The 16,281-nt window shown below is 48.6% G+C and overlaps 1 protein-coding gene across 1 annotated transcript; it reads left to right on the top strand.

The window, feature by feature from the left end:
• Positions 1-11,550: 11,550 nt before the first annotated feature.
• Positions 11,551-12,335, top strand: LOC136329316 (large ribosomal subunit protein uL30-like). The gene has a single exon (XM_066265315.1). It carries the CDS (start codon positions 11,675-11,677, stop codon positions 12,299-12,301), a length of 627 nt encoding a protein of 208 aa, XP_066121412.1. The 5' UTR covers positions 11,551-11,674; the 3' UTR covers positions 12,302-12,335.
• The last annotated feature ends 3,946 nt before the right edge of the window (positions 12,336-16,281 follow it).

The following is a 16,281-nucleotide window of genomic DNA, read 5'->3' as shown; positions in this document are numbered from 1 at the left end:
GACAGTGGGTTAGGGTAATTAGGTTCCCTGGCACGGGCGATGGTCTCTAGAAAGTGCAGCTGATCCGCTAGTGGCCCTTTGCAGATCAACTCCGTCTGAAATTCCTCCACTCTAAATTAGGTCTTTTGTCGCTGCCTCTTGAAACTTCAACGCAGCCCTGGCCAGTGGCCCAGTAGATAAAGCGTGGGCCTGGCGTATGGACGTCTGAAGTTTGATTCCTGGTCAGGGCACAGAGGAGAAGTGACCAACTGCCTCTCTCCCTCTCTGCCTCTCTCTCTCCCTCTCCCACTTCTCTCCTGCTTCTCCTCCAGCAGCCACTGGCCCTATTTGTTCAAGCGTGGCCCCAGACACTGAAGTCAGCCTCAGGCACTAAAAATAGCTGGGTTGATTCTAGCATGGGCCCCAGACAGAGTTGCGAATGGATCCCAGGAAGGGTGCATGCAGGAGTCTGCCTCATTATCTCCCCTAAAAGAAACAAACAAACAAAAACTTCAATGCAGATCTCTCACACGAGTGGTGTAAGATTTAATAATAATGTGAATGAATTTTTCTTTAGAGAGAGACAGAGAAAGGGACAGACATGAAGGGAGAGAGATAAGAAGTACCAACTCATAGTTGTAGCACCTTAGTTGTTCATTGATTGCTTTCTCATATGTGCCTTGACAGGGGAGAGGCGGTGCCTTCAGCCTAGCCAGTGACCCCTTGCTCAAGCCAGCAACCTTGGGCTCAAGCCAGTGGCCATGGGTTTATGTCTATGATTCCACACTCAAACCAGCAACCCTGCACTCAAGCTGGTGAACCTGTGCTCAAGCCGGTAACCTCGGGGGGGATTTTGTTGTTATTGTTGTTTTTGTATTTTTCCAAAGTTAGAAGTGGGGAGGCAGTCAGACAGACTCCCGCATGTGCCCGACCATCATCCACCTGGCATGCCCACCAGGGGGCGATGCTTTGCCCCTCTGGGGCATTGCTCCGCAGCAAGCAGTGCCATTCTAGCCACTGAGGTGGAGGCCATTGAGCCATCCTCAGTGCCCGGGCCAACTTTGTTCCAATGGAGCCTTGGCTGAGGGAGGGGAAGACAGGGATAGAGAGAAAGGAGAAGGGGAAGGGTGGAAAAGCAGATGGGCACTTCTGTGTGACCTGGCCAGGAATCAAACCAGGAACTTCCACAGGCCTGGCCGGCACTCTACTGCTGAGCCAACCTGCCAGGGTTACCTCGGGGTTTTGAACCTGAGTCCTCTGCGTCCCAGGCTGACACTCTTATGCACTGTGCCATTGCCTGGTCAGGCCCCATTAATCCTTGAAAAGTCACTCTCCAGGTTTTACTAACTTGGGTACAGAGAGAGGTAATGAGGTTCACTGTGACCCAAACCCCCATCTGTGCAGGGGATTGGAACTCAGGTGTCTCTGACCTCAGCCTGTGCCCACAACCTCTAGGACACCACAGCTACCCCTCCACCTGGCTTCCCCCAAGCAGAGACATTTCCTTTAAGGAACTATCATTTATTCTGAGCACATCGTTGGGCCATGTGATGGTTGGTAGCAGGGATCCAGAGATGATCAAGATAGTCCCAACCCTATCCTCGGAGGAATCACAGTCCAGAGAGGGAGACAGACCTATTCCCAAACAATGATGATGCAGAGTATGGGGCAGGGCATCCCAGAAGGGGTGCTTGACCCAGCTTGGGGGTCAGGAAGGGCTTCCAGGAGGGGGAGGCACCACAGCTGGGATAGGAAGTGGTTGGACCAAGCCCAGGGAAAGAGAATTCCAGGCCTGATGAGGCAGTGGCACAGTGGATAAAGCATCAGACTGGGGCACAAAGGATCCAGGTTTGAAACCCTGAGGTCACTAGCTTGAGTGTGGGGTCGCTGGCTTGAGCATGGGATTGTAGACATGACCCCATGGTCTCTGGCTTGAGCCCAAAAGTCACTGGCTTGAAGCCCAAAGGTCACTGGCTCGAGCAAGGGGTTACTTGGTCTGCTGAAGGCCCACGGTCAAGGCACATATGAGAAAGCAGTCAATGAACAACTAAGGTATTGTAATGCTCAACAAAAAACTAATGATTGATGCTTCTCATCTCTCCGTTCCTGTCTGTCTGTCCTTGTCTATCCCTCTCTCTGACTCTCTCTCTGTCTCTGTAAAAAAAAATAAAAATAAAATAAAATAAATATTAAGAAGGAAAACACAGGTACAGGAGATGATGTATAGGACAGAGCATTGTCATCGGCGCAGGGAGTTGGGGGACAACAAATATATTCCAGCCTCTGTTTCAACTGCAATGACAATCTACAGAGAACAAACTGATGATCACCAAAGGGGATGAGAGTGAGGGGATATGTAGAAAAGAGGAAGAATAGCCTGACCAGGCGGTGGCGCAGTGGATAGAGCGTCGAACTGGGATGTGTAGGACCTAGGTTCGAGACCCCAAGGTCGCCAGCTTGAGCGTGGGCTCATCTGGCTTGAGCAAAAAGCTCACCACCTTGAACCCAAGGTCGCTGGCTCGAGCAAGGGGTTACTTGGTCTGCTGAAGGCCCGTAGTCAAGGCACATATGAGAAAGCAAGGAGTTACTCGATCTGCTGAAAGCCCACGGTCAAGGTACATATGAGAAAGCAATCAATGAACAACTAAGGTGTCACAACAAAAAACTGATGATTGATGCTTCTCATCTTTCTCCATTCCTGCCTGTCTGTCCATATCTATCCCTCTCTCTGTACCTGTTTAAAAAAAAAAAGTGGAAGAATATTAAGAAATACAAACTTTCAGTGACAGATAAGTCACAAGGATATAAAGCACAGTACAGGGAATAGAGTCAATATCATAACTATGTACAGTGACAGATGGTTACTAGACTTATGGTGGTGATCACTTCGTAAGGTATATAAACATTGAATCACTATGTTGTATACCTGAAACTAACATCATCTGGTAGGTCAACTATAATTAAAAATACACTCTAAAAAATTAATTGATGCCCAGTCTGGGCAGCTCAGTTGGTTAGAGCATAACTCCAATATGCCAAGGTTGCAGGTTTGATCCCTGGTCAGGGCACACACAAAGACTCAACCTATGAACACATAACTAAATAGAACAACAAGTCAATGTTTCTCTGTCTCTCTCTCTCCCCCTTCCTTTTTCTCTAAAATTGATAAATATGTAATTTTTAAAATAAAAAAGACATTGACTATCTGCAAGAATTTGTAGAAAATGCTAAAAGTGATCACTTTTGGGAAAGAAGGCCATGGCTTTGTGGTCCAGCATGAGCACTGCATCTCCCTGCTTAGCAGCTGAATGACCTCAAGCAAGTTACATAATCCTCTCACCTCAGTGTGCTTGGCTATGAAATGGGGATAATGGTAGCATCTGCCTTAGAGATCGTGGAAGGGTGACCAAGTTCATATATATAAAGTGTTTTGGTTGGTGTCTGGCAAACCACAGCCTCATGGTATTTTAAGCCATAGCTTTTTGAGATCAACATTGCATCAAAAGCACAAGTGAAAAAGACCCCTTCCATGCTTTCTTTTAGACACAGACTCACAGGCTGGTGCTTACCCTCAGGAGTGTTCAGGGCCCATGGGCCACTGGGCAAAGGGAGCCTAGGAAACTCCCAGGTTGGGAACCAGCAGCTGGGTTTCAGGTGCTATAGCAGCAGGTGGCCAGGCTGGCGGCAGGGAGCTTTTTGGCAGCCCTCCTGGAAATCAGGGGCCCCGTAGTATGGAGAAATGAATCAGGCAGTTGGGCAACATGGCGGCAGGCCAGGCTAGTTACTGCCCACCCACTCCAACCAAGCACAAAGGTGCCAGACAGGAGGCAAGATGGAAGGAGCCCAGAATCCCAGACCCTGAGAGAAGTGTGGGGTGGGTCTGGGCCAGGAGGGGAGGTTAGAGGGTTTAGTCCATGATTGGCTAGGAGCGTCCCACCCCCTGCCCTCTCTGGCTGGGAGAGGAGAGCATACCAACTGGTCTCAACCAGCTTTCTTCCCACTCAGTGAACCTCCTGCCCATATGCCCATATTCAGGTTTCATTACTGGGGGGGGGGGGGGCAGGCCTGGGACTCCAAGAAGGAAATGAAAGGGGTCAGGAGGAGGCTGGGCTGAACTGCTGGAAATCTGCTTCTCACAGAGCAGGGAGGCCCTTCCTGGCCTCAGTTGGCCACCTGTAGAGGTGGATTAAGGTCAGTTGAGGCCCCGGGCACAGAAGAAAATATTGGGCACCTAAGGGCCCAGTGAAGGACCCCCCTAAATTAGAAAAATGTGTAAAGTTGAGGTTTTGCAGGGCATTTCAGAAGTTGGGGCCCAGGGCACACACTCACAGTTAAATCCGCCTCTGGCCACCTGTGAAGTAAGTGTTGTTCCAAATGGTGTCCACCCTGAGAGGGACCACAGGTCTGACAGCAGGTGGGCTTCAGCCACCTCCCAGAAGACACAGCCACTCCTCCTCCCTCAGATAAGCATTCAGCAAATGTTTTCTGAGCACCTACTATGTGTCCAGCCCTGTGACTGAGGCAGGCCTAGCTCCTGTCCTTCTGGGCTCAGACGTTAGTGGGGGAGACAGTGAGCAGGGCTAGGATGGAGGAGCCCCGGGGGAAGCCCCAGTCTGGGAAGTGGAGTCAGGGAAGCTTCCTGGAGGAGGGGGGCATCTGAGCTGAATTTTGAAAGATAGCAGAGCTGGCCAGTGAAGGGAGGAGGGAAGGGGTACAGGCAGAGGTCACAGCAAGGACAAAGACCTGGAGGTGAAAATTTTAGGAAATTTAAGAAGCCAAGAAGAGTTCTATTTGGTGGCAGTGGAAACTGCTGAGAAATGAGGCTGGAGCAGTGGGCAGGAACCAGATCAGTTAATAAAAATAAAAAGGCTGAAACTAAAACCATTCATTTTATTCATTGTACATTATGGAGTTTATCACCTATGTCACTGTTTCTTAAACTTCTCAAATTTCATAGTTCCCTTTGGGTATTAAAATGCAGATTCCTAGACTCCAAAGGCTAATTTCAACAGGGAGGGAAGTGCCTGATCTGTGGTGGCACAGTGGATAAGGTGTCAACCTGGAATGGTGAGGTCGCCGGACCCCGGGTTTGCCCAGTCAAGGCATATACGAGAAACAACTGTTAGTGCTTCCCGTTCCTCCCTCCGTTCTGCCTTTCTCTCTCTACTCCCTCCTCTCTCTAAAATCAATAAATAAAATCTTTTTAAAAGATGGGGGAGGGAAGTAAAATCTTACCACATGCCTAGAAGATGAGGAGCATGAACAGATTGATGAACACCACTAGACTATCACACTTGCTGTTAATTCTATTCTTTGATTGGCATCCAGGGGTTCTTAGCATGGTCTATATATTTTAAATCTCAGGTGTCAGCCTATTCATAGGACATGAAATAAATCAGCAAATCTCAAGCATAAGTTTCAAAATTAAATATAGAGCAAATTATAAAAGTAATTATTGTTTTGTGAAATTTTAATTTCATATACTGAACACCTGTACAAACACACATGTGTTGCAAGTAAAATATACATTCGCTTGAGTATCAAGTGTGTCAAATTCAAAATTGTTTGAAAAATACTATGTGGTCTGCCGCATCCTAAAATCAGGCCTGACATCCCTCTCTTTCGCTCACACACTTTTCTCTTTACTCCACTGGTTTCAGATTTCAACTCAGGATCCCCTGAGTCCTCCAGACCCCCAGGCTGGGTCAGGTGTTCCTCCAGTTTCCTCCAGCCCCCTGAACTCTGCCCACTATGGGTGGACACTGTCTGAGGGAAGATAGGTCTGTCCCCTCCATTGAGCTAGGGGTAGGGGCAGTCACGACCACTGCCATGTCCCCAGCATCACCCTGCTCAGGCCAGGCACACAGTGGGGATGCTGGGAATGCAGGGTGACTCTTTTAGAAACAGGAAGGGAAAGAGGAGGCTGATCCCTGGCTTCACTGGGTGAAGAGGAAGCAGAGCATCCTGCGCTCTGGCGTGGCTGCAAAGAGGCAGCCTGGGGACTAGAGACTGGTCCGCCCTCCCGCCCAACCTTTCTAATGATTTATTTAAAAGCTGGCTTGTCTGGGCTGCTCCACCCCACCTCTCTCAGCTGTGGGCAGTCAGAGCCTGTGGCTTGCAGCCTAACAGTAACTCGGGTTTCTGGGCCTAGAGGCCCAGAGCAAGGAAGGTGTCAGGCGCTGCCCGCGCCAAGGGAGCTATTTCAGAGCAGCTGCTTCCAGGCCCTGCCCTAGGACCCCACAGGTGTCCTGGGGCTCAGGTGACCTGAATAGAAAGAAAGACACTTGATGCTTCCAGGGATAGGATAATGGTCAAGGGTGGGCTGGTGGGGGGCAGGCTTGGGCCACCTCTGAGCCTCATATCTTCACCTCTGAAACAATGAGAAAGGAGTATCCACTACAGAGATGGTAGGAGGATTAAACAAACAAACGGCAAAAATCCTTAGCATAGGTCTGAGCGATATCATAAGATCAGATTTTTTTTTTTTTTAAGTGAGAGGAGGAGAGATAGTGAGACAGACTCCTGCATGTGCCTGGACCGGGATCCACCCAGCAATCTCCATCTGTGGCTGATGGGAATCAACTGAGCTATCTTTAGTGCCCAGGGTTGACACTCAGACCCTGCGAGAGGGGAAGAGAGAGAAAAAGGGGAGAGGGAGAAAAAGAAAAGCAGATGGTCACTTCTCATGTGTGCCCTGACTGGAGATTGAACCCAGGATGTCTGCACACCTGGCTGACACTCTAGCCACAGAGCAAATCAGCCAGGGCTCATAAGAACAGAATATTGGACCTGCCCTGCGGTGGCGCAGGGCATAAAGTGTTGATCTAACACTGAACTTGCTGGTTCAAAACCCCAGGTTTACTCTAGTCTAGGCACATGTGAAAAGCAACTGTGAGTTGATATTTCCAGCTCTTACCCCCTGCCTCTCTCTCTTTCTCCCCCCTTTCTAAAATCTATAAATAAAAAGTTATGCCTGACCTGTGGTGGCGCAGTGGATAAAGCATCGACCTGGAAATGCTGAGGTCGCCAGTTCGAAACCCTGGGCTTGCCTGGTCAAGGCACATACGGGAGTTGATGCTTCCAGCTCCTCCCCCCTTCTCTCTCTCTGTCTCTCCCTCTCCTCTCTAAAATGAATAAATAAAAAAATTTTTAAAAAAAGTTATTTTTAAATCAGAATATTTGGGGAGGGCTTTGATTACTGTAATTAGTAGCTTTTCTCTCTAAAGAGGTGAACCAGCACTGGGGCATCACAGAACTGTCAGGAGCCAATTCTAAAGGTCAAAAACTGCACAGCCTGTTCATGTGACTGTGTGGGCATCATCTCTGAGGCGGCAGGCCTGGAGGACCGGAACATTGTGAGTCTGGGACATTACCACCTCACCTGCCCGGGGCTACAGGAGTCCTGAAGTACGGAGTCATTTCCCACACACTGGGTGCAGTCGGCGGGATCCCAGGCAGAAGGTCGAAGAGCCCCTGCCTGCTTTCAGGGAGGAGTGGGGTCAGGCAGTCAGGTTTGGAATGGCATTAGAATTTGCACTTCAGCCCAAGATGAGGAGCTGGCCGAGTGCTCATTAACAGGCTCTGGAAGAAGTCCTGCCAGAGCTGAGGGAGAGGGTCAGCGTTGGGAGGTGAAAGGTAGAGTGAAGGACGTTTCCCCTTTGAACTCAAGTAAACGGGTTCATGAAATAGAAGGGCACAGCAGAAACTAATGGGTCCAGTCCTCTCTGCTGGTAGAGACAAGGAAACTGAGTCCCAAAGTCCCATAGCAAATTATGGAAAGAGCCAGGGGAAAAACTGTGAGTGGTGCCAGCTCAGATGGTGGGTAGGGGTTAGGCGTCAGGCCCAGAGAGGCAAAGGCACGGAGCACCCAGAACACAAAGCCATGAGGCTCCTCAGCCTGACGGACATCAAGATGTATCCCACCTCATTTTTTGTTTCAAAGTACTGACTAAATCAATTTTGAAATGAAATTCACATAATACAACAGCCAACCGTTTCAGCATGACCAGGCGGTGGTGCAGTGGACAGAGCATTGGACTGGGACACAGAGGACTCAGGTTCGAAACTCCAAGGTTGCTGGCTTGAGTGGAGGCTCACCGGCTTGAGCACGGGGTTGCTGGCTTGAGCCCAAAGGTGGCTGGCTTGAAGCCCAAGGTCAATGGCTTGAGCAAGGGGTCACTCGCTCTGCTGGAGCAAACCCACACACAAGGCACATATGAGAAAGCAAAGCAATCCAATCACTGAACAGCTAAGAAGCTGCGACGAAGAATTGATGTTCTCATCACTCTCCCTTCCTGTCTCTCTGTCCCTATCTGTCCCTCTCTCTGTCTCTATCAAAAAACAAAGTCAACCATTTCAAAGCATACAATTCAGTGGCATTTAGTCCATTCACAATGTTGTGCAACCGTCACTTCTGCGTCAGTTCAAATAATTTTCATCATCCCAGAAGAAAACTCTGACCCGTTAAGCAGTGACCCTCCCCACTAGCTTCTCCCAGCCCCTGGCAACCACTCACCTGCTTTCTGTCTCTGTGGATTTGCCTGTTCTGGACATTTCATATAAATGATGGTCTGAATGTGTCCCCTCAAAATTCATACGCTGAAACCTATACTCCAAGGGGAAGATATTAGGCCATGCAGTCTTTGGGGGGTGATTAGATCACAAGGGTGGAGCCCTCACAAGTGGGATCTGTGCTGTTAGAAAAGAAGCTTCTGGCCCTGGCAGGTTGGCTCAGCGGTAGAGTGTCAGCTGGGCATGTGGAAGTCCCAGGTTCAGTTCCTGGCCCAGGGCACACAGTAGAAATGCCCATCTGCTTTTCCACCCTTCCCCTTCTCCTTTCTCTCTATCTCTCTCTTCCCCTCCCGCAGCCAAGGCTCCACTGGAGCAAAGTTGGACTGGGGACTGAGGATGGCTCCGTGGCCTCTACATCAGGCGCTAGAATGGCTCTGGTTGCAACGGAGCAATACCGCTGATGGGCAGAGCATCGCCCCCTGGTGGGCATGCTGGGTGGATCCCAGTCGGGTACATGTAGGAGTCTGTCTCTTTGCCTCCCTGCTTCTCACTTCAGAAAAATACAAAAAAAAAAAAAAAGAAAGAAAAGAAGCTCCTAAAAAACTTCCCTCACCCCTTTCACCATGTATAGTCTGCAATATAGAGGAAGACCCTTACCTGACCATGCTGGTACCCTGATCTCCAACTTCCAGACTCCAGAAATGTGGGCAATAAATTTCTGTTGGGTCTGTGAGGTTATTTTAATGTTTATTTTATTAATTTTAGAGAGAGGAAAAGAGAGAATGAGAAAGACAAGAACATCAATCTGTTCCTCTATGTACCCTGGGCAGGGATCGAACCAGCAACCTCTGTGCTTCCAGATGATGCTTTAACCAACTGAGCTATCTGGCCAGGGCCAGTCTATGATATTTTGTTAAAGCAGCCCAAATGGATTAAGACAAATAACTTTTTGCATGTGAATTCTTTCACTTAGCAATCCAGCCAATATTTTGATTTAATAGTAGTAACTAACAATTACTGGGCACTCAACTATATCCCAGGTGCTTCTCTGAGCACTGTACAGGTATTAACAGACTCGAGTCTCTCAATAACAGGGAGGGAGTCCTATGGGCACCCTCATTTCACATTCCTGTAAACAGAAGGACAGAGGCTGGCCTGACCCGTGCAAGGTTACACCGTGGAAAGTGGTAGAGCCAAGATGTTTTTCTTTCTCCTTCTTATTTTCATTTCATTTTATTACTATTTTTAGCATTTTCAGCCTTCTTATATTTTGCTATAGTAAAATATGCATGACATGACATTGACCATTTTGACCATATCAATATGTATAATTCAGTGGCATTGAGCACATGACTCTCTAGTTCCAAATCTTTTTCATCTCCCCAAAGAGCAGAGCCTGGATCTGAATCCTGATTTTTTTGTTTGTGTTTTCCCACCAGAGTTCAAGCAGCTGTTCCCACATTGTCTCTCAGTTAAAGAATGAAGCAGGTAGGCAAGCGCTTTCCTCTGAAGACCCCTCTCCTTGGACAGAGGCCTGCAGGATGCCGCGTATCTACAGAGTTGTTCCCTAAGCCCAGCCGGGACCTGGGTTCTAGCACCCATTCTGAAACACAGTGGGCTGTTCTGTGCCTGGAACCTCCGCTCCACCTCCAGCTCTTTTCCTCCGGTGACCATGAAGGGGACTTCTAACGGCAGGGGCTGGTGTTGAAGAGAGCAGACCGACAGACAGCCAGGCCTGGCTCCCCGCATCACGGCCAGCTGAGCTTGAAGCCAGCCACCTCGGTGACTTCTCACTCGGATGAGCCAATTGATTCCTGCTTTTTCCGAAGGCATTTACCGTGGGGATTTCAGCTGCTCGAGACAGAAAGGGGCTGAGGAGACGGAGCTGGAGTTCGCCTGGTGAAGGCACCAGAAAGTAAGCTCCCTCCTGGAGAGGAGAAAGGCAGGAGCCAACGGGCGTGAGTGGGAACACGGCCCATTTCAGGGGACAGACAGCAGACTATCAAGGTGGCTGTAACGTGGGACTTCCTGCTGGGGCCATAGTGCGGCCTTCTGGTTGCAAGACAAAGGGATGAGGCCCAATTCCAGAGGGCCCAAGGCTTGGACTGATCCAAAGGCTGCATCCCTCTGGGGCAGCAGGAGCCATGAAAGGGGCAGCAGGGTGACACAATAACGTCTGTGCCTTAAGAGGTGCCTCGGCACTCTGCCCTGTTTGCTGGGGGATGTGGAAATGGGCAAGGCCCCCATGGAAAAGCTTGAGGCATGAGGCAATAGGCGTGATGTTAGCACTCCTCCGCCCTTTGACATGGTATTTCTTGTTTGTGGGGTTTATTCACGAGGAGAAAATCACCAAAGCACTGTTTTTGTTAGAAAATACTGGAAACTAGCTAAGCGCCCATCAGGGAGAGACTGGTGTTAAAGAATAAAATTCAACACAGTGCATTTGAAGATCTGATTGGTTTTATTAAGTGACTCACAAATCAGGCAGCGTCCCATCTAGCAACAATCTAGAAGGGTGAAAGATCTTTTTTCTTTTTCTTTTTCTTTTTTTTTTTGTGACACAGACAGATAGAGAGAAAGACAGAGAGAGGGACAGATAGGGACAGACAGGAAGGGAGAAAGATGAGAAGCATCAATTCTTCGTTGCAGCTCCTTTTTTGTTCATTGATCACTTTTTCATATGTGCCTTGATGGGGGTGGGGATGGGGTGGGGTTACAGCAGAGCGAGTGACCTCTTGATCAAGCCAACGACCTTCAGGATCAAGCCAGTGACCATGTGGTCATGTCTATGATCCCATGCTCAAGCAAGCGACCTCACACTCAAGCTGGATCAGCCCACAGTCAAGCCAGTGACCTCGGGGTTTCGAACCTGAGTCCTCTGCATCCCAGTCCAAAGCTCTACCCACTTGCACCACCACCTGGTCAGGTAGGGTGGAAGGTCTTTACAGGAAGCAGGGTAGGGTAAGAGAACTATTAACTAAAGGGAAAAAGGGCTTCCTCTTTTTCCGGCTGGAACCATGGAGGGTGCAGAAGAGAAGAAGAATGCTAATGTCAGAGAAGAAGAATGCTAATGCCAGTGAGAAGAAGAAAAAGGTTCCTTCTGTGCCAGAAACCCTGAAGAAAAAAGCAAAGGAATTTCACAGAGCTGAAGATCAAGCGCCTGAGAAAGAAATTTGCCTGAAAGATGCTGCGAAAGGCCAGGAGGAAGCTCATCTATGAAAAAGCTAAGCACTATCACAAGGAGTGCAGGCAGATGTACAAAACTGAGGTTCAAATGGCTAGGATGGCGAGAAAGGCTGGCAACTTCTATGTACCTGCAGAACCCAAATTGGCATTTGTCATCAGGATCAGAGGTATCAACGGTGTGAGCCCAAAGGTCCGCAAGGTTCTGCAGCTGCTGCGCCTGCGCCAGATCTTCAACGGCACCTTCGTGAAGCTCAACAAGGCTTCCGTTAACATGCTGAGGATCGTGGAACCATATATTGCATGGGAGTACTCAAACTTGAAGTCAGTAAATGAACTGATCTACAAACGTGGTTATGGCAAAATCAACAAAAAACTAATTGCTCTGATGGATAACACATTGATTGCTCGATCTCTTGGTAAATATGATATCATCTGCATGGAGAATCTGATTCATGAGATCTATACTGTTGGAAAACGCTTCAAAGAAGCAAACAACTTCTTGTGGCCCTTCAAATTATCTTCTCCACATGGTGGAATGAAGAAAAAGTCCACCCACTTTGTAGAAGGTGGGGATGCTGGTAACAGGGAAGACCAGATCAACAGGTTTATCAGAAGGATGAACTAAGGTATCTACCATGGTTATTTTTGTAATCTGGTCATTTAATAAATGGCAAAGTAACAGCTTCGAAGTTGAAAAAAAAAAAAGAAAAGAAAAAGAATAAAAGGAATTATTTTTAGACCAGCATACCTTGGGAGGGCAGGGAATATTGAGTGTTTTTATTGTGCAAATTGCTTCTTTTTTCTGAGGGAGGGGGAATAGAGAGAGGGCCCACATTGACCAGAAAATTCCAGATTTGTTGATTAAGATCATGTGTCTGGCCTGACCTTTGGTGACACAGTGTATAAAGTGTTGACCTGGAATGGTGAGGTTGCCAGTTCAAAACTCCAGTCTTGCCTGAGTTAAGGCATGTATAAACAACTATGAGTTGATGCTTCCCACTTCTCCCCCCTTTTCTCTCTCTCTCGCTCTATCTCTCTCTCTCTCTTTCTCCTTTCTCTGAAAATTGATAAATAAAATCTAAAGGAAAAATAAGATTACATTTCTGAGAGAGGTTGAAACACAATTAGGTCAGGCATTAAATCTAGGTTTGATATCATGGGTTTTACCACAATTGACACCAGGCACTGTTTTGGGAATGTGGTCTTCTCTTTAACACCGGCAAATATTTTATGGTCCATCCCTGTAATGAAATACTGCACAACTTTACAAAAGAATAAGCTAAATCTCTGTGTATCACAGTGGTGTGCTGATAAAATATTTAACCAAGGGGAGGAAATGGCACTGATTGGTAGCATTTACCAATGTCTATGGCTGATTTTTTTTTTTTTTTTTTTTGTATTTTTCCAAAGCTAAAAACGGGGAGAGACAGTCAGACTCCCGCATGCGCCCGACCAGGATCCACCCGGCACGCCCACCAGGGGCAAAGCTCTGCCCACCAGGGGACGACGCTCTGCCCCTTCCGGGGGGGGGGGGGTCGCTCTGCCACGACCAGAGCCACTCTAGCGCCTGGGGCAGAGGCCACGGAGCCATCCCCAGCGCCTGGCCATCTTTGTTCCAGTGGAGCCTCGGCTGCGGGAGGGGAAGAGAGAGACAGAGAGGAAGGAGAGGGAGAGGGGTGGAGAAGCAGATGGGCGCTTCTCCTGTGTGCCCTGGCCAGGAATTGAACCCGGGACTTCCGCACGCCAGGCCGATGCTCTACCACTGAGCCAACCGGCCAGGGCCAATAAGTCTTTTCACTCTTACCCTGCAGATAATCACAATTTCTCTCTTCCTTGCCTCTTTCAGACCTTTGCTCCAATATCACCTTTTTGGGGCCTTCTCTGACCAATCTGGAAAAATATAGAAACCTATCTCCCCAACATTCCAGCTTTTTGCCTGCTTTATATTTGATCAGATGGCATTCCAGGTTGGCATTCCTGTGCAATCTGACCTACTATGTAATGTGGAAATATGCCTGTCATTTTATTTATCTTCTGTCTCCCCCACTAGAAGGTCAGCTTTGGGAGGCAGGGAGTTTAGTCTGTTTTGTTCTCTGCTGTAACCCCAGTGCCTAGAACAGTGCCTGGCACAGAGCAGGTGCTCAATAAGCATGTCCTGACTAAACTAAATACAAATACAGGCGAACCTCCTCTTATTGAGCTTCACCTTATCGCACTTCACAAATGTGTTTTGTTTTGGTTTTTGTTTTAAGATTTTCTTTATTAAAAAAAAAATATTTTAGGCCCTGGCCGGTTGGCTCAGCGGTAGAGCATCGGCCTAGCGTGCGGAGGACCCGGGTTCGATTCCTGGCCAGGGCACACAGGAGAAGCGCTCATTTGCTTCTCCACCCCTCCGCCGCGCTTTCCTCTCTGTCTCTCTCTTCCCCTCCCGCAGCCAAGGCTCCATTGGAGCAAAGATGGCCCGGGCGCTGGGGATGGCTCTGTGGCCTCTGCCTCAGGCGCTAGAGTGGCTCTGGTCGCAACATGGCGACCCCCAGGATGGGCAGAGCATCGCCCCCTGGTGGGCAGAGCGTCGCCCCTGGTGGGCATGCCGGGTGGATCCCGGTCCGGCGCATGCGGGAGTCTGTCTGACTGTCTCTCCCTGTTTCCAGCTTCAGAAAAATGAAAAAGAAAAAAAAAAAAAAAAAGATTTTAGGCTCTGGCCGCTTGGCTCAGTGGTAGAGCGTCAACCTGGCGTGCAGAAGTCCCGGGTTCAATTCCCAGCCAGGGCACACAGGAGAAGCGCCCATCTGCTTCTCCACCCCTCCCCCTCTCCTTCCTCTCTGTCTCTCTTTTCCCCTCCCGCAGCCGAGGCTCCATTGGAGCAAAGATGGCCCGGGCGCTGGGGATGGCTCTGTGGCCTCTGCCTCAGGCGCTAGAATGGCTCTGGATGCAACAGAGCGATGCCCGAGATGGGCAGAGCATCGCCCCCTGGTGGGCATGCGCCCCCCCCCCCCCCCCCCCCCCCCCCCCCCCGTCGGGCGCATGTGGGAATCTGTCTGACTGCCTCACCATTTCCAGCTTTGGAAAAATGCAAAAAAGAAAAAAAAAAGATTTTATTTATTGCTAATTTATTTTTAGAGAGAGGAGGAAAAGGAAGAAATGGCAAGCATCAACTCTAGTAGTTGCTTCTGTTTCTTTTTTTCTTTTCTTTTTAACAGAGACAGAGAGTCAGCGAGAGGGACGGATAGAGACAGACCAAAAGGGAGAGAGATGAGAAGCATCAATTCTTTGTTGCAGCTCCTTAGTTGTTCATTGATTGCATTCTCATATGTTCCTTGACTGGGGGAGGGGGAGCTACAGGAGAGTGAGTGACCCCTTTCTCAAGCCAGTGACCTTGGGCTCAAGCCAGCAACCATGGGGTCATGTCTATGATCCCATGTTCAAGTCAGCGACCCCACACTCAAGCTGGTGAACGCGTGCTCAAGATGGTGACCTTGGGGTTTCGAACTTAGGTTCTCCATGTCCCTGTCTGAAGCTCTATCCACTGTGCCACTGCCTAGTCAGGGTGCTTCTTGCATGTGCCATGATGGTACAAGCCCAGGGTTTTGAGCTGGCAACCTCAGCATTCCAAGTTGACACTTTATCCACTTCGCCCCCACAGGTCAGGCACAGCTGTTGTGTTTTTTACAAACTGAAGGCATAACCCCCTACCAACAAAAAGATTATGACTTGTTTCATTGAGGTGGTCTGAATCCAAACCTGCTACATCTCTGAGATATACCTGTATGCACTTAAGTTTAAAAATCAAGTGCAGAGCCTGACCTGTGGTGGCATAGTGGATAGAGCATCAACCCAGAATGCCAAGCTCGCACGTTTATAAACCCTGGGCTCACCTAGTCAAGGTACAATACATACAACAAACAATCAATCAATGAACAACAAAAGTGAAGCAACTATGAGTTGATACTTTTCACTCCTGTCCCTCTCTTTCCTCTCTCTGTAAAATCAATTAATAAAATCTTTAAAAAATCAAAAGAGAGAAAGAAAGAACAAAAGAAAGAAAGAAGAGAGAGAGAGAGAGAAAGGAAGAAAGGAAGGAAGGGAGGGAGGGAGGGAGGGAGAAAGAAAGAAAGAGTGCGGCATCTCCCTGGCTGGTAGTGGACAGAGCCTTGTCCAGGAACATTGAGGTTGCAGGTTGGATCCCAAAGGTTACCAGCTTGATCCCAAGGGCTCTGACTCAACCCCAAGGTCACTGGTTGGATCCCCGGTCAGGGCACATATGAGCAGCAATCAATGGGTGCACAAATATGTGGAATGGCGAGTTGATGTTTCTCTCTCTCTCTCTCTCTCTCTCTCTCTCGTCCTCTTTTCAAATCAATAGGGGGAAAATAAAGTGCAGAAACATGTTAACTTGAATAGTATTTCACCATCTGTGCTTATATAGGACAGACCATCTCAGAGAAAACTCAATAAACTGGTGGCTCCAGTGCCTCCCCGGAGGGGAGAAGGGAGGTGGTCACTGTACCCTTCCCTGTACCTCTGGAAATCTGTGCTGTGTGCCCTTAATTACCTATTAACATTTTTGAAGTGTTCTATAAAAAGTATCACCTCCAGCTGCTGTGG

The sequence above is a fragment of the Saccopteryx bilineata genome, chromosome 3 (genome assembly GCF_036850765.1).
Source record: "Saccopteryx bilineata isolate mSacBil1 chromosome 3, mSacBil1_pri_phased_curated, whole genome shotgun sequence".
Lineage (NCBI taxonomy): Eukaryota > Metazoa > Chordata > Mammalia > Chiroptera > Emballonuridae > Saccopteryx > Saccopteryx bilineata.
This window is presented reverse-complemented; position numbering and strand designations above follow the sequence as displayed.

Coding starts and splice junctions, on each gene's coding strand:
- LOC136329316 (XM_066265315.1), top strand. CDS start 11,675: ATGCTGCGAAAGGCCAGGAGGAAGCTCATCTATGAAAAAGCTAAGCAC.